Source organism: Oncorhynchus keta, chromosome 31 (assembly GCF_023373465.1).
Source record: "Oncorhynchus keta strain PuntledgeMale-10-30-2019 chromosome 31, Oket_V2, whole genome shotgun sequence".
Classification (NCBI taxonomy): Eukaryota; Metazoa; Chordata; class Actinopteri; order Salmoniformes; family Salmonidae; genus Oncorhynchus; species Oncorhynchus keta.
Genome location: NC_068451.1, coordinates 4,717,612 through 4,740,674, shown reverse-complemented (window position 1 = coordinate 4,740,674; position 23,063 = coordinate 4,717,612). Strand labels below are relative to the sequence as shown.

General features: G+C 44.6%; 1 protein-coding gene across 2 annotated transcripts in view; it reads left to right on the top strand.

Moving 5' to 3' along the window:
* LOC118364027 (zinc finger protein 407-like) overlaps window positions 1-9,716 on the top strand; it is a 205,493-nt gene extending 195,777 nt beyond the window's left edge. For both annotated transcript variants that reach the window (XM_052489340.1, XM_052489341.1), the window contains exon 9: window positions 7,255-9,716. In XM_052489340.1, the coding sequence (XP_052345300.1) occupies window positions 7,255-8,153 (899 nt within the window). In that variant the 3' untranslated portion in view covers window positions 8,154-9,716. The remainder of the gene's footprint in view (window positions 1-7,254) is intronic.
* The last annotated feature ends 13,347 nt before the right edge of the window (window positions 9,717-23,063 follow it).

Genomic DNA, 23,063 nt, shown 5'->3' with positions numbered 1-23,063 from the left:
AGTGCAGGGAGGAGAGAGAGGAGTGCAGGGAGGGAGAGAGAGGAGTGCAGGGAGGAGAGAGAGGAGTGCAGGGAGGAGAGAGAGGAGTGCAGGGAGGAGAGAGAGGAGTGCAGGGAGGAGAGAGAGGAGTGCAGGGAGGAGAGAGAGGATTGCAGGGAGGAGAGAGAGGAGTGCAGGGAGGAGGAGAGAGAGGAGTGCAGGGAGGAGAGAGAGGATTGCAGGGAGGAGAGAGAGGAGTGCAGGGAGGAGAGAGAGGAGTGCAGGGGGAGAGAGGGAGGAGAGAGAGAGGAGTGCAGGGGGGAGAGAGGAGCAGGGGGAGAGAGAGGAGTGCAGGGAGGAGAGAGAGGATTGCAGGGAGGAGAGAGAGGAGTGCAGGGAGGAGAGAGAGGAGTGCAGGGAGGAGAGAGAGGAGTGCAGGGAGGAGAGAGAGGAGTGCAGGGAGGAGAGAGAGGAGTGCAGGGAGGAGAGAGGAGGATTGCAGGGAGGAGAGAGAGGAGTGCAGGGAGGAGAGAGAGGATTGCAGGGAGGAGAGAGAGGAGTGCAGGGAGGAGAGAGAGGATTGCAGGAGGAGAGAGAGGAGTGCAGGGAGGAGAGAGAGGAGTGCAGGGGGGAGAGAGGAGGAGGGGGAGAGAGGATTGCAGGGAGGAGAGAGAGGATGCAGGGGGAGAGAGAGGAGGCAGGGAGGGGAGAGAGGAGTGCAGGAGGAGAGAGGAGTGCAGGGAGGAGAGAGAGGAGTGCAGGAGGAGAGAGAGGATTGCAGGGGAGGAGAGAGAGGAGTGCAGGGAGGAGAGAGAGAGGTTTGCAGGGAGGAGAGGGAGGATTGCAGGGAGGAGAGAGAGGATTGCAGGGAGGAGAGAGAGGATTGCAGGGAGGAGAGAGAGGAGTGCAGGGAGGAGGAGAGACGAGTGCAGGGAGGAGAGAGAGGAGTGCAGGGAGGGAGAGAGGAGTGCAGGGAGGAGAGAGAGGAGTGCAGGGAGGAGAGAGAGGATTGCAGGGAGGAGAGAGAGGAGTGCAGGGAGGAGAGAGAGGAGTGCAGGGAGGAGAGAGAGGAGTGCAGGGAGGAGAGAGAGAGGATTGCAGGGAGGAGAGAGAGGATTGCAGGGAGGAGAGAGAGGATTGCAGGGAGGAGAGAGAGGATTGCAGGGAGGAGAGAGGAGTGCAGGGAGGAGAGAGAGGAGTGCAGGGAGGAGAGAGAGGAGTGCAGGGAGGAGAGAGAGGAGTGCAGGGAGGAGAGAGAGGATTGCAGGGAGGAGAGAGAGGATTGCAGGGAGGAGAGAGAGTGCCGGGAGGAGAGAGCGAGTGCAGGGAGGAGAGAGAGGGGTGCAGGGAGGAGAGAGAGGAGTGCAGGGAGGAGAGAGAGGATTGCAGGGATGAGAGAGAGAATTAGGGAGGAGAGAGATGTGCAGGGAGGAGAGAGAGGGGAGGGGAGAGAGAGGAGTGCAGGGAGAGAGGAGGAGAGAGAGAGATTGCAGGGAGGAGACAGGGAGGAGAGGGAGAGAGAGGATTACAGGGAGGAGAGAGAGGATTACAGGGAGGAGAGGGAGGAGTGAGAGGAGTGCAGGGAGGAGAGAGGAGGATAGTGACCTGGCTGTATGCGTTGTGGGTGACCAACACTGTACCAAACCCTGGTTGTATGCCTCCTACCTTTGACTGGCAGCCCTATGCCCTAATTATATGTCCTTAAAGGCCCACTCTGTGATTTTTATGATTACTTATGATTATTTAAATGAATGATTTAAACCCATTGATTCTTGAATAATAGAACTTATGTGCCTCTCTTGAGCAACATGTTGAATATACAGTTGACCTAGAAAGATCAGTGTGCCCATGCATGGCTGTTTGTCCTTGGGGTGTGCCCTGTGCTGTGTCTCCACCCTTCTCTCTCCTCCTTATCCTTCTCTCATCTTTCTCCCCTCCTCATCCGTCTGTCCCCCTAGTGTCAATCTCGTCCTGGTGTAATTGCTTGTTTTTTTGGTCACCAGGCCAGTTCTCTCTCTCTCTCTCTCTCTCTCTCTCTCTCTCTTTCTCTCTCTCTCTCTCTCTCTCTCTCTCTCTCTCTCTCTCTCTCTCTCTCTCTCTCTCTCTCTGGCATTGATTCATAGAGCTTGTAAAGCAGACAGTGGTCCCTCTCAGTCCCTTTCAGCTGTAACAAAGCAGGTGACAAGAACACCTCCCTCGACAGCTGACCTGTTGGTCCCCGCTCCGCCTCTCCTTGCCTGGGCTGGGGGGGTCTACTGTCGAGCATGTAGCCTGTTCCTTGTAGTGGGGGGCGTCCATCTGCTAACCCTCCCCTAACCTAACCTCCAATGTCACCCCCCAGCCCATCCTTGGTGACCTGGATACATGCTCTCTCTGACACTTGAACTACTTAGCTGTGTCACCTTCAACGCCCGGACAGCACCTCGGACGCCCATCCTGCTTGTGCATCAGCTGTGCAACGGCCTCACAAAATAACACCGCCCCGTTCGAAGCATCCAGGTTCATATCTCTAATTTTACGTAATCGTGGGATTGGGATTGTAAAGGATGCGGTTTGAAAATAATTGATCTTAAAGCCAATGTGTTTTTCACAGTGTTGTCATTGTGCTGTCATGTTTGATACAGTATAATTGACTGAGCCGGCTTATGCTTTATGTCCAATCCAGGTTCGACTGTCCGCTATGTCTAGGATGATACGTATTCCCTCTAAATGCTGTATGTTCAGTTCAGTGTTAAGGCAGTTCAGACAATGTTAAGGTTGAATTGTGTAATTGATTGGTCGGGGCTGCATGTCGGTGTTAAAGGTTAATTCCTCCAACTCCTGGTGTCTGACCGCTTCCCAGGCGACGGCCCTCTCCTCCCTGAAGTAATGCCACTTAGACCCCCCTCCTCTACCCAACACCACAGGCTGTGCTGACTGGAGGCATTGATCCACTGATCAATATATACAGTTGAAGTCGGAAGTTTACATACACCTTAGCCAAATACATTTAAACTCAGTTTTTCACAATTCCCGACATTCAATCCCAGTAAAAAAATCCCTGTCCAGTTAGGATCACTACTTTATTTTAAGAATGTGAAATGTCAGAATAATAGTAGAGAGAATGATTTATTTCAGCTTTTATTTCTTTCATCACATTCCCAGTGGGACAGGCGTTTGCATACACTCAATTAGAATTTGGTAGAATTGCCTTTAAATTGTTTAAACTTGGGTCAAACATTTCGGGTAACCTTCCACAAGCTTCCCACAATAAGCTGGGTGAATTTTGGCACATTCCTCCTGACAGAGCTGGTGTAACTGAGTCAGGATTGTGGACCTCCTTACTCGCACACGTTTTTTCAGTTCTGCCCACACATTTTCTATAGGATTGAGGTCAGGGCTTTGCGATGGCCACTCCAATACCTTGACATTGTTGTCTTAAAGCCATTTTGCCACAACGTTGGAAGTATGCTTGGGGTCATTGTCCTTTTGGAAGACCCATTTGCGACCAAGCTTGAACTTCCTGACCGATGTCTTGAGATGTTGTTTCAACATATCCACGTAGCATCATGAGGCAGGAAAATGAGCTATTTTGTGAAGTGCACCAGTCCCTCCTGAAGCAAAGCACCCCCACAACATGATGCTGCCACCCCTGTGCTTCATGGTTGGGATGGTGTTCTTTGGCTTGCAAGCCTCCCCCTTTTTCCTCCAAACATAACGACGGTCATTATTGCCAAACAGTTGTATTTTTGTTTCATCAGACCAGAGGACATTTCTCCAAAAAGTTTGATCTTTGTCCCCAAGTGTAGTTGCAAACTGTAGTCTGGCTTTTTTATGGCGGTTTCGGAGCCGTTGTTTGCTGAGTGACCTTTCAGGTTATTTCGATATAGGACTCGTTTTACTGTGGATATAGATACTTCTGTACCTGTTTCCTCCAGCATCTTCACAAGGCCCTTTGCTGTTGTTCTGGGATTGATTTGCACTTTTCGCACCCAAAGTACGTTCATCTCTAGGAGACAGAACGCATCTCCTTCCTGAGCGGTTTTACGGCTGCGTGGTCCCATGGTGTTTATACTTGCGTACTATTGTTTGTACAGATGAATGTGGTACCTTCAGGCGTTTGGAAATTACTCCTAAGGATGAACAAGACTTGTGGAGGTCTACAAGTTTTGGCTGATTTCTTTTGATTTCCCCATGATGTCCAGCAAAGAGGCACTGAGTTTGAAGGTAGGCCTTGAAATACATCCCACAGGTACACCTCCAATTGACTCAAATGATGTCAATTCGCCTTTCAGAAGCTTCTAAAGCCATGACATCATTTTCTGGAATTTTCCAAGCTGTTTAAAGGCTCAGTCATCTTAGTGTTAGTAAACCTCTGACCCACTGGAATTGTGATACAGTGAATTATAAGTGAAATAATCTGTCTGTAAACAATCTGTCCGTAAACAATTGTTGCAAAAAGTAGATGTCCTAACCGACTTGCCAAAACTATAGTTTGTTAACAAGAAATTTGTGGAGTGGTTGAACAACGAGTTTTAATGACTCCAACCTTAGTGTATGTAAACTTACGACTTCAACTGTAGCTGCATCTGTAGTGTACACTACACTGACTACACGCTGTTGGTTGCATGGTAATTAGGTAGGCTAAAGGCGTTCGCATGCTTCCCAGCCAAAACAGTTTCTGGACAGGTATTATGACAACATTTTGTCACCGTTTTGATCATTTTGGACTTCGGCTTCGTTTTTTTCAGCTGTTCGGATGCCCACATTTCTTCCTCAGCGCAAAGCTGAAGTGCCTGTTGTGATTCAACTCCACTTGAGACATTCTGCGCCAAACAGCACATAGTCAGATGTAAAATTGCGAGATCTCGGATCTCTTCGGCAAAACATTTCAAAATGAATGCCAGATATTTTTTAATGATCTTAGATTAATTCGGACTATTTTGAGGAAGTGTATACCGCCTACGGCATCTCAAAATGGACAAACAGTACTATTTTCTCGTTTTTCAAGGTCTTTAAGTATGCAAGCACACTGGCTGTGTATGTGTGTCGGACTGACTGACTGTGTCGTTTTGTCCGTCTGCATTCTCCTGTGTCTCTGACACTATAATTCTCGTAATTCTTTATTCTCTCCCCATTCCATCTCTGTTGTGGCTTTTCCCTCGTTCTCTGTAGGGAGGCCACTCTCATCTGGAGAAACGGCATCAGAGCCTCCCCTTCTTTCTTTTTATCTTATCCTCGCCCGAGCCTCCATCTTGTTCGGCATCACTTCAAATAATGCAGTGTGCTTCTCTCTGTCCTCACGACTCGCTGGTTAAAGGAATCAGTCACTCAGAACACTCAGAACACATATTAAAACACGCATCAGCCTCTCGCCGGGGCCAAATCACGCTGTTCAAATGTTGTTCTTCCACTGGGAGTGAGGGGACAAGTGAAGAGATGGGATGTGCAACATTAACTTGATTCGCGGCAGCGGCGGCGACTGAGTGACACCCCATAAACCTCAGCAGGCAGGCAGGTTGCTGCTAGGCCCGGCAGACAGCACCCCGCGGATAATGTGACACACGCTAGCGATGCCTCCTATATGCCACACACACACACACACACACATAAGCGCACACACACACGTACACATACTCGTTTTATGGTCATGTATAAAACATCACAGCATTGAGTTATTGTCCTCTCCGGTTGGCCTCTCGGCTCTTAGCAGTTGAGCATTGGCATAAACCGGTAGCAGTATAGCGGTGGCTAGTGGGTCTCTGTAACTTCTGCTGTACTAAATGTCAGCCTCCCATCCAGAGGGACAGGCGTCCTAGTTGTCACAGCACTTGTTCTATAGACTGTCCATAGACTGACCGTAGTGTTTCCGACTGAAGTATTCATGACTATGTGTTCACTCTGAATTATGGAGACTTGGTTTCCTGTCGTGTCATTATACTTCTCACGGAAGTTGAATGTTAGTTTCTATTGCGATGAAGCCTGCCGACCGTGTACTTCAGGAGATTAGCGAGATTTTGCATTTCATTTTTCGACGTGTATTGTTACAGGTTTGCGCTTAAATACATTACGCGATCCATCCAGAGAGAGAGGGAAATAGAAGGACAGGAGAGAGAGGGAAATAGAAGGACAGGAGAGAGAGGGAAATAGAAGGACAGGAGAGAGAGGGAAATAGAAGGACAGGAGAGAGAGGGAAATAGAAGGACAGGAGAGAGAGGGAAATAGAAGGACAGGAGAGAGAGGGAAATAGAAGGACAGGAGAGAGAGGGAAATAGAAGGACAGGAGAGAGAGGGAAATAGAAGGACATGGAAGAGAGATGAGAGACACAGACAGAACGGGACAGAGAAAGACATGGAAAAGGCGAAACAGTGGTAGGATGTAGGGTCGACTCTGATAAACGAAGAGGCCCTCTCAAGGAGTGGGCAACTGATACAGCTCTCCCCTTCTCCTCTGTCCGGAATGAAACCGGCATCGCTCGGACACAGTCATCTACACTTATATTTCACTCTGATGTTACGTGCCATTCATGGGGAACGCACAAAGTATCGCCCCCCCCCCCACACGAGTGAGTGTCTCCTGTTCCTGTTCCTCTCCAAATCTGTTTTCTCTGGATAGATTGTGCACGTCTGAATCCTCTGAGCTGCTCTCAGCCTTAAACAATGCCATTTCTAACACCGTTCCCATCGCCTTGGCAACTCCATAGCAACCTGTGGTCTGCCAGGGCATGGTGTCGATCAATTAGCACCATCTGATGTCTCACCACTTCTTGTCGCCCATTGTAATATCTCGATATTCTCTTATTTGTGTATTTACTTTTTTTTTTAAACAAATATTGCGCGCTAGATTATTTTTCCTATGAAGTTAATGGAGTATTTCGATATCTATTTTTTATGTTATGCTCTGCTATTACATAAACTTTGCCAGTGGCCTGCAGAACTCGATTTAAAAAGGAATAAAGAAACAATAAAGAGACAACATGTCCCTGGCCAATAGAATAAATGGACATTAAAAAGAAAGGAGGACCAAGGCACTCTTTATACAATTTATAGAAATGCCTTTATTTGGAAACAAAAATGTCTAAATCTGACGTGTTTTGGTGTTCTTTTGCACAAAGCATTTCCCCATCAACCCTGATTGATAGTTAATAGTCATTGTTCTACAAGAATAAATGGTAACTGGTGCTATAAGTATAGTCCTAATTACTCAAATGTCCATTGACAGAATGTTATCAAAACCCAATGCACGTCATACTGCTTTGTCAGTAACGCTGCTCCATATCTCTGTGTTTTTCCCAGGTATCGTGTCCAAGTCGTTCGAGTGTCGTCTAAAGGGCCAGGGAGCCACATTCGTGGAGGTTGACACAGCGTTTGACGGGGCCTTCCCGGTGCGGAGGGTGGGCTCCATGGAGGGGCTGGAGGGCCAGGAGAGTGTCCAGCAGGTGATTATCATCCAGGGTTACGGCGATGGGGAGATGGCCTTCGACCAGGCCCTGGAAGAGTCAGCTGCTGCCACACTGCGGGACCTGGCCATGGCGGGCCAGGTGGCCGAGGTGCTCCACATCACCGAGGACGGCCAGGTCATCTCCTCAGGGAGGGAGGTATCTGCAGGCGGGGCACATCACCTGGCCGGAGGCACCACCCAGTACGTCCTGCTGGAGTCCGGCGGGTCTGCAGCCGGAGGTCACGGGGGTCACGGGGGAGGGGCGACGCACCACCACATGGTGTCGGAGTCATCCACGGCTCTGGATGCCCTCCTCAGTGCCGTCAGCGAGATGGGCCAGCAGGAAGAAGACAGCCAAGAGGTCATGACCCAGGAAGTTGTGTCAGAGGTCATGGAGCGAGTGGAGGAGGAGGAGATGGAGGTGGAGGTGAAGACGGAGGAGGAGGTGTGCGAGGAGCAGCAGGTGCAGGAGGAGCAGGTGGTCCAGGAGGTGCTGCAGTTTGCAGCCAGCCAGCTGATGATGAAGGAGGGGCTGACCCAGGTGATCGTCAACGATGAGGGGACCCACTACATCGTGACGGAGCTGGATGACAACACCCTCCAGGTAGAGGGGACCATGTACACCCAGCATCAGGGAGGGGAGGACGACCAGCAGAGTGAGGGCGTTTCAGAGGGCCAGGCTGGGGAGAGGATGGTCTACTACCTGGATGGAGCTCCACACAACGTGGTTCTGGAGAAGGTGGAGGTGGACTAGTCAGTGACTGTGGCAAATTTCCTTGATTCCTCGAGTCCTCTCTCCTCACCTCCTTCTCAAAAGCAGTTGGATAAGAAGTTATAGGGGAGTGACCTCTGTCCTTTTCATCCATTGGGTTTTGAGAAGGAGGAGAGAGGATGCAAGAAATCAAGGAAATGCAATTGAGACTCTCCCTGTATGATGAACAAATGTCCAGCTTAAAGCCCTTAAGAGTCTTTCTCTTTGTCTCTTTCATGGAAAATGTACTTATTTTTTTTACATAGCTTTATCTCCATTTTGTAACGATTTACTCAGGATAACCTTGACATCTATGGAGTTATAGTGAGGGGCGAAGTTTATTTGCTAACATTATTTAACATATGCATCATTTTACAGCCAATGCCAGAATTACCACTTGTTTTTGGAGTCATGACTGGAAATACATTGGCTATTTTCACATGGTTCTATTTTTTTAAATGTGTTCAATTACAAAAATAATAATTTTAAGATTACATTTCCAGCAGGACATTTTCCCATTACCTAGAAAGACTTACAATCTTTAAGTTGCATGGTTTGGTTTTATTGAAAGTTAGAGAATAATAACAGCTTTATTTTCAAGGACATTTTCACCCCAAAAAATGATATTTTGGTATTTGTTTAATTAGTCCATTATTGATACAGTCCCACAAGGTTTTGCATGTCATCAATCACTTTTTGAAGATATATCACTTTCGAAATACAGAAATACAGCCGGTGTGATGCATTTTGCATCGTGTGGTGTAAAATGCATCATCATGTGGTGTAAAATGCATCATCATGTGGTGTAAAATGCAGCATCATGTGGTGTAAAATGCAGCATCATGTGGTGTAAAATGCAGCATCATGTGGTGTAAAATGCAGCATCATGTGGTGTAAAATGCATCATCATGTGGTGTAAAATGCAGCATCATGTGGTGTAAAATGCAGCATCATGTGGTGTAAAATGCATCATCATGTGGTGTAAAATGCAACATCATGTGGTGTAAAATGCATCATCATGTGGTGTAAAATGCAGCATCATGTGGTGTAAAATGCAGCATCATGTGGTGTAAAATGCATCATCATGTGGTGTAAAATGCATCATCATGTGGTGTAAAATGCATCATCATGTGGTGTAAAATGCATCATCATGTGGTGTAAAATGCAGCATCATGTGGTGTAAAATGCATCATCATGTGGTGTAAAATGCATCATCATGTGGTGTAAAATGCATCATCATGTGGTGTAAAATGCATCATCATGTGGTGTAAAATGCATCATCATGTGGTGTAAAATGCATCATCATGTGGTGTAAAATGCATCATCATGTGGTGTAAAATGCAGCATCATGTGGTGTAAAATGCATCATCATGTGGTGTAAAATGCATCATCATGTGGTGTAAAATGCATCATCATGTGGTGTAAAATGCAACATCATGTGGTGTAAAATGCAGCATCATGTGGTGTAAAATGCAGCATCATGTGGTGTAAAATGCAGCATCATGTGGTGTAAAATGCATCATCATGTGGTGTAAAATGCATCATCATGTGGTGTAAAATGCAGCATCATGTGGTGTAAAATGTGGTGTAAAATGCATCATCATGTGGTGTAAAATGCAGCATCATGTGGTGTAAAATGCATCATCATGTGGTGTAAAATGCATCATCATGTGGTGTAAAATGCAGCATCATGTGGTGTAAAATGCATCATCATGTGGTGTAAAATGCATCATCATGTGGTGTAAAATGCATCATCATGTGGTGTAAAATGCATCATCATGTGGTGTAAAATGCATCATCATGTGGTGTAAAATGCAGCATCATGTGGTGTAAAATGCAGCATCATGTGGTGTAAAATGCATCATCATGTGGTGTAAAATGCATCATCATGTGGTGTAAAATGCAGCATCATGTGGTGTAAAATGCAGCATCATGTGGTGTAAAATGCATCATCATGTGGTGTAAAATGCAGCATCATGTGGTGTAAAATGCATCATCATGTGGTGTAAAATGCATCATCATGTGGTGTAAAATGCATCATCATGTGGTGTAAAATGCAGCATCATGTGGTGTAAAATGCATCATCATGTGGTGTAAAATGCATCATCATGTGGTGTAAAATGCATCATCATGTGGTGTAAAATGCAGCATCATGTGGTGTAAAATGCATCATCATGTGGTGTAAAATGCATCATCATGTGGTGTAAAATGCAGCATCATGTGGTGTAAAATGCATCATCATGTGGTGTAAAATGCATCATACCTGCTGTACTTCTGTATTTTGATAGTTACATCTCTTGAAAACTTGATTGCTGACATGCAAAACATTTCTGTACTATATCAACAATGGACTAATAAAACAAATACCAAAATATTGTTTTTTGGGTGGAGTTTTCCTTTAAGTAGTGAATTAATTTGCAATTAAAAATGTAAAAAAAAAAAATTGTTTGCTCATTTAAAAAGGTACACTAATAGGTCATGTTTTGATAAGACCAGCTATTACAACTTACCTTGCTGAATCTAGGACCAATAGTATTTTGGACATCGAAAATATCCAGGAGGCTGATTGGTCTAAATCCAGGGGCAGTCCAATGATTGGCTTTTCTTTCAGCAATTGCTCAATATGGTCAGGATGCTGATTGGTCTGAATCCAAGGGCAGTCCATCTGTTTTTCAGGATGTTCTCAAAATGGCACGGTGCTGTGAGTTTCTGATAATCATAATTCAATTCAAGTTGACAAGTATTTTTTTCTCCCATTGGCTTTACTGCTCTCAGTCAATGTAAATATATGTTTCTGTAAATGAAATTGTAATGATACTGGTATTTGAGTAATGACAATAAAGCCCAATCTTCATTTGGAGGGGTGTTAGTTCATCTCAAGTTTTCTTTGACAGTGATACAATCTCCTCTTCACATAAACCACATGAACTTACATGCATCAACTGGCATAGGAGCTTCGACCAAGTGTGTTTCCAATCCCCATCATCATGATCATCACCATTGTCATTATCACCATCATCATGACCACCATCATCCTAATCATAATCCGCCTCTCCCCCGGTCAGCCCCCTCTATTCTCTCCCTCCATTGTGTTGAACAGAACACTCACATTCTTTCTCCTTACAGTATTCAAGAGCTGGAAGAGGGAATCAATATTCACTTAGGGCCGTAGTACAGCCTCGGCTCTGATTGAGTGAGTGGGAGCCCAGCATGACGGCTATGAACACAATGCCGAAGACTGGCTTTCACACAGGGGCCATCAGGAGATCATCCCTTTAATGTAACAAACACACAGCCAGGTGTGTGTGTGTGGAGAGAGAGAGAGAGATGTGGGCTGGCTGAGAGGAGTGGATTACAGCTGGTTTGAGTGAGTGAGGTGAGAGACGAACAGCAACAGAGAAATCCCCCTCATAACCACCGCTGGAAGCTGAGCCTGTAATTTCACATGGCATACTGTATGTCTCTCTGCTACACAGGACTATAACACAGGACCCTGCCTCAGCTAAAACCTGCAATCGTAGCTGTCTCCTTTCACACTTTCTCCTCCCAGTTAACGCACAGTCAACACAATTAGATCACGTGAATCACCACGGTGTGTGGGTTTCTATGTGTGTATTGCGGTGCGCGTGTGTGTACGTGTAATATGCTTGTGTATGTGCATGCGCGCGGCGTGTGTCTCACTCTCTCCACCCTGTGCGGCTTCCTAATCAGAGACGGGTGGTTCATTATTAGCTACAGCAGGCCGTGCGTGTGACATGGAAGAGGGAGAAATTAGCAGCTGTCACCGAGTGATGAGTTCATTTCCTGACAGGCCCGGTTCGCCTGAGTCCGTTAGAGAAGACGGGCAGACGGTTGATGGAAACCTGCCGCTGCAGCTTAATTGGCTAGCCGGGAAAGGGCAGAGGGCCGGGGGGGGGGGCTATCCTCCCTCTCTTTCCATCACTCTGTGGGGGCAGAAGGGAGAGCGAGAGGAGAGGGACAGGGGGTTGGGATCTCTCTGAGTATGATAAATATGGCAATTCTGTTGAGTTCACCGTCTATAGAAAACATATCAGCCCGTGGATCATTTTCTTAATGTCTCTGCTATTAGTTTTGCGGCCCCTTTGGCAGTATTAGCATTCTCGCCGATACTGATACATTCTGGTTGTGTGTTGTGTCCTGGGGACAGCATGCAGGAACAATTCTATTAAAGGGACCTGTTTGTTTTGTGGTCTACCTTCTATGTTATGTGGTCATATACCTGGAACGTGAAGGCAGCTGAAGAGATGTACAGTAAATTCTATATTTTCTAGTCAATCATTGTACCAGTACTCTTAACTGAACTGTAATTTCTGGAGTCTGTGAAAGCTGATATAATGCGGCAGCAACAGTGGTTCATCTCTTTAAGGAATGATGGGGCCTTCCATCTCCCTCCCCCTGTATCCCTGTCTTTGATCACACTGATCCAGCGCGAGCACCCCCCGCCACAACCCTCCTGCCATAGACCCACTGATACACCTACCTCAGCATGTGACATACATTGACAGCCCCACTCCATTCCTGAGCCACTCATAGCAGGCGTTGCCCCACAGAACCCCCACACATACATGCGCTCAAGCATGTCCACAAACACACACAAGCACCCCTGAAAACACATCAGGCCCACAGACATGCGGCGCTCTCAACACTTCATTAAGGGAAGCAGTGATTGAAAAACGATCCGATTAGCTCACTATGAAGTGCGGTGTGACCGAAATAACTGTCGTTTCAACCTTGAATGAGAAACAACTGTAAGTGCTTTTAATTGGACACGAGAGGGAGAGATTCCCCTCCTTCCCCAGCATGCAATGTTAAATTTTTGTATTTAAAAAAAAAATGTATGAAAACTTTGTTGAAGTAAAAGAGTGGCAAAACATCCTTAAATGTTGTTCCATTTAGATTGTAAATATTACATGTATTTTGTTTAATTTTACCTTTATTTAACCAGGTAAGATAGTTGAGAACAAGTTCTCATTTGCAACTGCGACCTGGCCAAGATAAAGCAAAGCAGTGCGACACAAACAATAACACAGAGTTCCACATGGAATAAACAAGCTTACAGTCAATAACACAATAGAAAAAAAGAAAGTCTATATACAGTGTGTGCAAATGGCGTGAGGAGGTAGGCAATAAATAGGCCATAGTAGCGAAATAATTACAATTTAGCAGATTGACATTGAAATGAACAGATGATGATGTGCACGTAGAGATACTGGTATGCAAAAGTAAATAAAAACAATATGGGGATGAGGTAGATTGGGAGGGCTATTTACAGATGGACTATGTACAGCTGCAGCGATCGGTTAGCTGCTCAGCTAGCTGATGTTTAAAGTTGGTGAGGGAAATATAAGTCCCCAGTTTCAGCGATTTTTGCTATTCGTTCCAGTCACTGGCAGCAGAGAACTGGAAGGAAAGGCGGCCAAAGGAGGTGTTGGCTTTGGGGATGAACAGTGAGATATACCTGCTGGAATGCGTGCTACGGGTGGGTGTTGTTATTGTGACCAGTGAGCTGAGATAAGGCGGAGCTTTACCTAGCATAGACTTATAGATGACCTAAAGCCAGTGGGTCTGGCGACGAATATGTAGCGAAGGCCAGCCGACTAGAGCATACAGGTCGCAGTGTTGGGTGGTATAAGGGACTTTGGTAACAAAACGGTTGGCACTGTGATAGACTGCATCCAGTTTGCTGAGTAGAGTATTGGAAGCTATTTTGTAGATGACATCGCCGAAGTTGTGGATCGGTAGGGCAGTCAGTTTTACTAGGGTAAGTTTGGCGGTGTGAGTGAAGGAGGCTTTGTTGCGAAATAGAAAGCTGATTCTAGATTTGATTTTGGATTGGATATGTTTAATATGAGACTGGAAGGAGAGTTTACAGTCTAGCCAGACATCTAGGTATTTGTAGTTTTCCACATATTCTAGGTCAGAACTGTCCAGGGTAGTGATGCTAGTCGGGCGGGCGGATGCGGGCAGCGAACGTTTGAAAAGCATGCATTTGGTTTTACTAGGGTTTAACCTGTTGCGACGAGCAATCCCGTATCCGGGATCCTATTTATAGCCTCAAGCTCATTAGCATAACGCAATGTTAACTATTCATGAAAATCGCAAATGAAATTAAATAAATATATTTGCTCTCAAGCTTAGCCTTTTGTTAACAACACTGTCATCTCAGATTTTCAAAATATGCTTTTGAACCATAGCTAAACAAGCATTTGTGTAAGAGTATTGATAGCTAGCATAGCATTAAGCCTAGCATTCAGCATGCAACATTTTCACAAAAACAAGAAAAGCATTCAAATAAAATCATTTACCTTTGAAGAACTTCAGATGTTTTCAATGAGGAGACTCTCAGTTAGATAGCAAATTTTCAGTTTTTCCAAAAAGATTATTTGTGTAGGACAAATCGCTCCGTTTTGTTCATCACGTTTGGCTACGAAAAAAACCTGTATCCAGGAGTGTAATTATCGCCGCAAGCTCATTAGCATAACGCAACGTTAACTATTCATGAAAATCGCAAATTAAATGAAATAAATATATTAGCTCTCAAGCTTAGCCTTTTGTTAACAACACTGTCATCTCAGATTTTCAAAATATGCTTTTGAACCATAGCTAAACAAGCATTTGTGTAAGAGTATTGATAGCTAGCATAGCATTAAGCCTAGCATTCAGCATGCAACATTTTCACAAAAACAAGAAAAGCATTCAAATAAAATCATTTACCTTTGAAGAACTTCAGATGTTTTCAATGAGGAGACTCTCAGTTAGATAGCAAATTTTCAGTTTTTCCAAAAGATTATTTGTGTAGGACAAATCGCTCCGTTTTGTTCATCACGTTTGGCTACGAAAAAAACCTGTATCCAGGAGTGTAATTATCGCCGCAAGCTCATTAGCATAACGCAACGTTAACTATTCATGAAAATCGCAAATTAAATGAAATAAATATATTAGCTCTCAAGCTTAGCCTTTTGTTAACAACACTGTCATCTCAGATTTTCAAAATATGCTTTTGAACCATAGCTAAACAAGCATTTGTGTAAGAGTATTGATAGATAGCATAGCATTAAGCCTAGCATTCAGCATGCAACATTTTCACAAAAACAAGAAAAGCATTCAAATAAAAGAATTTACCTTTGAAGAACTTCAGATGTTTTCAATGAGGAGACTCTCAGATAGCAAATGTTCAGTTTTTCCAAAAAGTTTATTTGTGTAGGACAAATCCCTCCGTTTTGTTCATCACGTTTGGGTAAGAAAAAAAATGAAAATTAAGTCATTACAACGCAAACTTTTTTCCAAATTAACTCCATAATATCGACAGAAACATGGCAAACGTTGTTTAGAATCAATCCTCAAGGTGTTTTTCACATATCTATCGATGATAAATCATTCGTGCCAGTTGACTTTCTCCTCTGAAGAAAATGGAACGCGCATGGACCTGGAGATTACGCAATAATTTCGATGGAGGACACCGGGCGGACACCTGGTAAATGTAGTCTCTTATGGTCAATCTTCCAATGATATGCCTACAAATACGTCACAATGCTGCAGACACCTTGGGGAAACGACAGAAAGTGCAGGCTCATTCCTGGTGCATTCACAGCCATATAAGGAGACATTGGAACACAGGGCATTCAAAATCTGGACCATTTCCTGTATGAAATTTCATCTTGGTTTCGCTTGTAGCATTAGTTCTGGGGCACTCACAGATAATATCTTTGCCGTTTTGGAAACGTCAGAGTTTTTTCTTTCCAAAGCTGTCAATTACATGCATAGTCGTGCATCTTTTCGTGACACAATATCTTGTTTAAAACGGGAACGTTTTTTATCCAAAAATTAAAAGAGCGCCCCCTATCTCAAAGAAGTTAAGAGCAGTTGGAGGACACGGAAGCAGTGTTGTATGGCATTGAAGCTCGTTTGGAGGTTAGTTAACCAGTTGAAGCTAGGGGGGCGCTATTTCATTATTGGATAAAAAACGTGCCCGTTTTAAGCGCAATATTTTGTCACAAACAGATGCTCGACTATGCATATAATTGCCAGCTTTGGAAAGAAAACACTCTGACGTTTTCAAAACTGCAAAGATATTATCTGTGGGTGCCCCAGAACTGATCTTACAGGCGAAACCAAGATGCAACCTCAAACAGGAAATGAGCAGGATTTTTGAGGCTCTGTTTTCCATTGTCTCCTTATATGGCTGTGAAAGCGCCACGAATTAGCCTGCCCTTTCTATCGTTTCTCCAAGTTGTCTGCAGCATTGTGACGTATTCGTAGGCATATCATTGGAAGATTGGCCATAAGAGACTACATTTACCAGGGGTCCGCCCAGTGTCCTTTGTTGAAATTGTTGCGTAATCTCCAAGCTGCTCGCATTCATCCATGTGATTGAGACAGAGAGGGGACTTCCAGGAATGATATACCATGAAGAGATATGTGAAAAACACCTTGAGGATTGATTCTAAACAACGTTTACCATGTTTCAGTCGATATTATGGAGTTAATGTGGAAGAAAGTTTGGCGTTTGGATGAATTAATTTTCGTTTCTTTTTGGTAGCCAAACATGACGCAGAAAACGGACCGATTTCTCCTGCACAACTAATCTTTCAGGAAAACTGAACATTTGCTATCTAACTGAGAGTCTCCTCATTGAAAACATCCGAAGTTCTTCAAAGGTAAATGATTTATTGAATGTTTTTGCTGGTTTTTGTGAAAATGTTGCCTGCTAATGCTAACGCTAAATGCTAATACTAAATGCTAACGCTAAATGCTAGTTTGCTATGGTTGAGAAGCATATTTTGAAAATCTGAGATGACAGTGTTGTTAACAAAAGGCTAAGCTTGAGAGCAAATAGATTAATTTCATTTCATTTGCAATTTTCATGAATAGTTAACGTTGCGTTATGGTAATGAGCTTGAGGCTGTATTCACGATCCCGGATCTGGGATGGCTCGACGCAAGAAGTTAACACAGTGTCCAAAGAAGGGCCAGATGTATACAGAATAGTGTCGTCTGCATAGACGTGGATCAGGGAATCACCCGCTGCAAGAGCGACATCATTGATATATACAGAGAAAAGAGTTGGCCCGAGAATTTAACCCTGTGGCACCCCCATAGAGACTGCCAGATGTCCGGACAACATGCCCTCCGATTTGACACACTGAACTCTGTCTGCGAAGTAGTTGGTGAACCAGGCGAGGCAGTCATTTCAGAAATCAAGGCTATTGAGTCTGCCAATAAGAATACGGTGATTGACAGAGTCGAAAGCCTTGGCCAGGTCGAAGAAGACGGCTGCACAGTACGGTGTTTTATCGATGGCGGTTATGATATCGTTTAGTACCTTGAGCATGGCTGAGGTGCACTCGTGGCGAGCTCGAAGACCGGATTGCACAGCGGAGGAGGTACGGTGGGATTCAAAATGGTCAGTGATCTGTTTAATAACTTGGCTTTCGAAGACTTGAGAGGCAGGGCAGGATGGATATGTCTACAACAGTTCGGGTCTAGAGTGTCACCCACTTTGAAGAGGCGGGTGGGTTCCTTGATGATTTGTGTGAGATTGAGGGCATCTAGCTTAGCTTGTAGGACTACCAGGGTGTTAAACATATCCCAGTTTAGGTCACCTAACAGAATGAACTCTGAAGATAGATGAGGGGCAATCAATTCACGTATGGTGTCCAGGGCACCGCTGGGAGCTGAGGGTGGTCTATAACAGGCGGCAACTGTGAGAGACTTATTTCTGGAGAGATTCATTTTTATAATTAGAAGCCCGAACTGTTTGGGCATAGACCTGGAAAGTATGACAGAACTTTGCAAGCTAACTCCTCCCCCTTTGGCAGTTTTGTCTTGACGGAATATGTTTTAGTTGGGTATGGAAATCTCAGAATTTTTGGTGGCCTTCCTAAGCCAGGATTCAGACACGGCAAGGACATCAGGGTTGGCGGAGTGTGCTAAAGCAGTGAGCAAAACAAACTTAGGGAGGAGGCTTCTGATGTTAACATGCGTGAAACTAAGGCTTTTTCGATTACAGAAGTCAACAAATGAGAGCGCCTGGGGACACACAGGGCCTGGGTTAACCTCCACATAACCCGAGCAGGAGTAGGATGAGGGTACGGCTAAAGGCTATCAAAACTGGTTATTTAGTACGTTGGGGACAGAGAATGAAAGGAGCAGATTTCTGGGTGTGGTAGAATAGATTCAGGCCATAATGTGCAGACAGGGGTATGGTGGGGTGCGGAGGTAAGCCCAGGCACTGAGTGATAATAAGAGAGGTTGCATCTCTGGATGTGCTGGTTATACTGGGTGAGGTCACCGAATGTGTGGGGGGGTGGGACAAAGGAGGAATCTGAGGCATGTTGAGTGGGACTAGGGGCTCCACTGTCAACTAAAACAATGATAATTATCCTAAACAACAGTATACAAGGCATATTGACATTTGAGAGAGACAAAGCGAGGCATAAAGCAATCACAGGTGTTGATTGGGAGAGCTACCTAAGACAACAACTGGTAAGACAACAGCTAATCAACTAAGACAATAACAGTAGGTAAAATGGCAATGAAAGGGCAGAGAGGGTCGGGTTAACTACACACAGGGCCAGAGTTCGGGGCTAGAGCCAACAGATAAATAAATAAAATTAACAAAATGGAGTACCGTAATAAATTAACAGTCAGCCATGTAGCCAAGTGATCATATGGTCCAGTGAACAGCAATAGATGGAACAGGGAAGCCGCAGCGTAGTCGTTACTACGCTAGCACATGGGAGACACAGCGTTTAAAGTTAGCAGGCCAGGGTAAGCGGATGAAATTACGTCTGCGGACCAGTCGTGGTGGTACGGCAGGAAGTCATGTCGACAAAAGGTCCAAGCCAGATGGCTAAAGAGGTATTGTAGTTGTAGTAATTTCGTTTGCTAGCCGGGAGATGCGCCTGGCTCGTGGCTAACTGGTGCTAGCTTCGGGGGCAGGGGTGTTAGCCACTATAGCCACTCGGTAGCAGCGATGATCCGCTGCAAAGGTCCAGAGCTTAAGGCAAGTATCCGGTAGGAGTAGTGGATTCTAGCCGTGTCCGGGACGCATCGGCTGGGTAGCCTGGTGATCACAGAGTGGGCCGGGAGGTGGGCCTAGCTCGGGGCTAGGTCACTTGGTGGCAGCTAGCTAGCTGTGATGATCAGGAGTAATTGTCACGGTTTTCATATGGTGAAGGAGAGTCGGACCAAACTGCAGCGTGTCAATTGCAATTCATGTTTATTTAAACAACGTAAACACGAATAAACACAAACTCTACAAAACAATAAACGTAGTGAAAACCAAAACAGCCTTAACTGGTGCAAACTAACACAGACTAAGGACATCAAGACACTCAGGACAATCACCCACAATACAACCAAAGAATATGGCTGCCTAAATATGGCTCCCAATCAGAGACAACGATAAACACCTGCCTCTGATTGAGAACCACTTCAGACAGCCATAGACTCTCCTAGAACACCCCACTAAGCTACAATCCCACTAAGCTACACACCACATACAAAAACCCATGTCACACCCTGGCCTGACCAAATACATAAAGAAAAACACAAAATACTTCGACCAGGGCGTGACAGTAATGGTCCAGAGTTTACAGCAGGAATACTGCATTGTAGTGGAGAAACACAGTCCAAGGCTGGTAGGTATTATACAGGCTAAAAAAATACGGTTGGTGCCTGTGCAGAAGGTAAAGGACACTAGTAGTGGCTAACAATGACTAAAAAGCTATTAGCTAATTAGCTGGTTAGCTTCTGATGGAAGTACTGGCTATAAGGTCAAAAAAATAGCAGAGCCATGTCACATTGAGTGAGGCGGGTTACCGGAAGGTTTATTTAATTTTTTAAAATGGAAAAGAGATTGAAAAGAAATAGAAATATACAAAAAAAGACGTAAAATACAGTAAACGAGAGGTTGACAAACCATGTCTGCACTGCCACACCATTTTGGATTTGATTATGCTTAAATTATTTAATTTAGCATTCTCAGTTTTCATTTGCTACCATTTAGAGAGAAAGATACACATGGATACACACTTAAAGAGATCATGCTAACCCTGAAACAGAATAGGTTTGCCATATTTTCACTGACAGAGAGAGCCAACACTGTATTCTCTTTCCAAAGCTATTGGGATATTGTTTCACCATATGGAGGCTAATTGAGTATGGTACAGTATGTGGTCCTGTGTGGCTCAGTTGGTAGAGCGTGGCGCTTGCAGCACTGAGATTATGCATTCGATTCCCAATATGTAAAATATGTACACATATTGCTTTGGATGAAAGCATCTCCTTAATGGTATATAATATATGTTCAGAGGGGTCACTCAAAAACGTCCCTCGTGCTGCAAAAATAAATGCGTAGATTCATGAATACAACAGTACAATGTTAGGTATATGAAACAAAAATATTGTCAGCTGTTTTTCAATTGAAATAGGCTTTCTCGCAAAACCACAATTATTGATTTATTTTGCGATATTCTACAGTCGTGGCCAAAAGTTTTGAGAATGACAGAAATATTAATTTCCACAAAGTTTGCTGCGTCAGTGTCTTTAGATATTTTTGTCAGATGTTACTATGGAATACTGAAGTATAATTACAAGCATTTCATAAATGTCAAAGGCTTTTATTGACAATTACATGAAGTTGATGCAAAGAGTCAATATTTGCATTGTTGACCCTTCTTTTTCAAGACCTCTGCAATCTGCCCTGGCATGCTGTCAATGAACTTCTGTGCCACATCCTGACTGATGGCAGCCCATTCTTGCATAATAAACTTTTGGAGTTTTTTTTTTGAATTTGTGGGTTTTTGTTTGTCCACCAGCCTCTTGAGGATTGACGAAAATTTCTCAATGGAATTAAGGTCTGGGGAGTTTCCTGGCCTTGGACCAAAATATCGATGTTTTGTTCCCCGAGCCACTGAGTTATCACTTTTGCCTTATGGCAAGGTGCTCCATCATGCTGGAAAAGGCATTGTTCGTCACCAAACTGTTCCTGGATGGGAGAAGTTGCTCTCAGAGGATGTGTTGGTACCATTATTTATTCATGTTCTTAGGCAAAATTGTGAGTGAGCCCACTCCTTGGCTGAGAAGCAACCCCACACATGAATGGTCTCAGGATGCTTTATTGTTGGCACACCGGACTGATGGTAGCGCTCACCTTGTCTTGTCCGGACAAGCTTTTTTCCGGATGCCCCAAACAATCGGAAAGGGGATTCATCAGAGAAAATGACTTTACCCCAGTCCTCAGCAGTCCAATCCCTGTACCTTTTGCAGAATGTCAGTATGTCCCTGATGTTTTTCCTGGAGAGAAGTGAGTTCTTTGCTGCCCTTCTTGACACCAGGCCATCCTCCAAAAGTCTTCACCTCACTGTGCATGCAGATGCACTCACACCTGCCTGCTGCCATTCCTGAGCAAGCTCTGTACTGGTGGTGCCCCGATCCCGCAGCTGAATCAACTTTAGGAGATGGTCCTGGCGCTTGCTGGACTTTTTTGGGTGCCCTGAAGCCGTCTTCACAACAATTGAACCACTCTCTTTGAAGTTCTTGATGATCCGACAAATGGTTGATTTAGGTGCAATCTTTCTTTCTGATGGCACGTGTTTCCTTGCAGGTAACCATGGTTGACAGAGGAAGAACACTGATTCCAAGCACCACCCTCCTTTTGAAGCTTCCAGTCTGTTATTCGAACTCAATCAGCATGACAGAGTGATCTCCAGCCTTGTCCTCGTCAACACTCACACCTGTGTTAACGAGAGAATCACTGACATGATGTCAGCTGGTCCTTTTGTGGCAGGGCTGAAATGCAATGGAAATGTTGTTTGGGGATTCTGTTAATTTGCATGGTAAAGAGGGACTTTGCAATGAATTGCAATTCATCCGATTACTCTTCATAACATTCAGGTGTATATGCAAATTGCCATCATACAAACTGAGGCAGCAGACTTTGTGAAAATATATATTTGTGTCATTCTCAAAACTTTTGGACACAACTGTATATGTCTAGTTTTTAAAATGTCTCGTGCTCTTCTTTCTAAATGTTTCCAGTACAATAGAATAGATGCTTCTCTTCCACGAGTGAACTGGGACTCTTCGAACCCTACTACATTTCCCTCCCAATCGGTCCCTCTCACGTCTTCTGCTCTCCCCTCCTTATGTGGGCCATGAGATGGGGGGTAGGGAGAGAACATGAGGCGGAGGCACGCAAGGCTCCCAGTTCCACCCAGTGAGCAAAATTAGTTGAAAGACGTATTTACAATGTCTTTTCAACTTATTTTCAACTAAAAATACATATTTTCAAAATCTCCCAGTCCCGGCATCTCCCTGAGTGAGCTCATTTAGAGGGTAGTCCTTTAGTTTGTTGATACTGGATTAGATGTGATATGACTGACTGGGTCTTGCTGTGTCTTTAAACCAGACCTGTGCCCAAGTTGATAAACACCACCCATTGGTGGAGAATCGTGTCATTCAAAGACTCATAATACACACTTAATTCCCTCATTCCCAAAGATGTGTTGCTTGTTGGTTTGGCCTTTAAAATATAAATGTAATTAAAAAAGGAATTATGTTATTATAATTTATTTTTATTTTTATCTTAAACATATCTGAACGGGTTATACATCCATTGGCTCTGGATAAGGTTGAAGTTTTGTGTAAGACTTAAATAATTGCAGACGTTTCATCCCCAGGAGGTATCTCTTTAAACGGCACAGTGAATTGAGCTCAGATTTGCCCTTAGTGGCCCCTGGTGGCCCCTGCCTTGCTGTAACAAGCGTGGGGGGCCCCTGTGGTAAGTCTTCTCAGGGGACCTCAGCTCTGATCCAGCTCTCCCTGGGGCCCAGTTAATTTCAGCTGCACTGAGACGCTCTCGATATTCACCACTGCTCTCCCCTCCTCC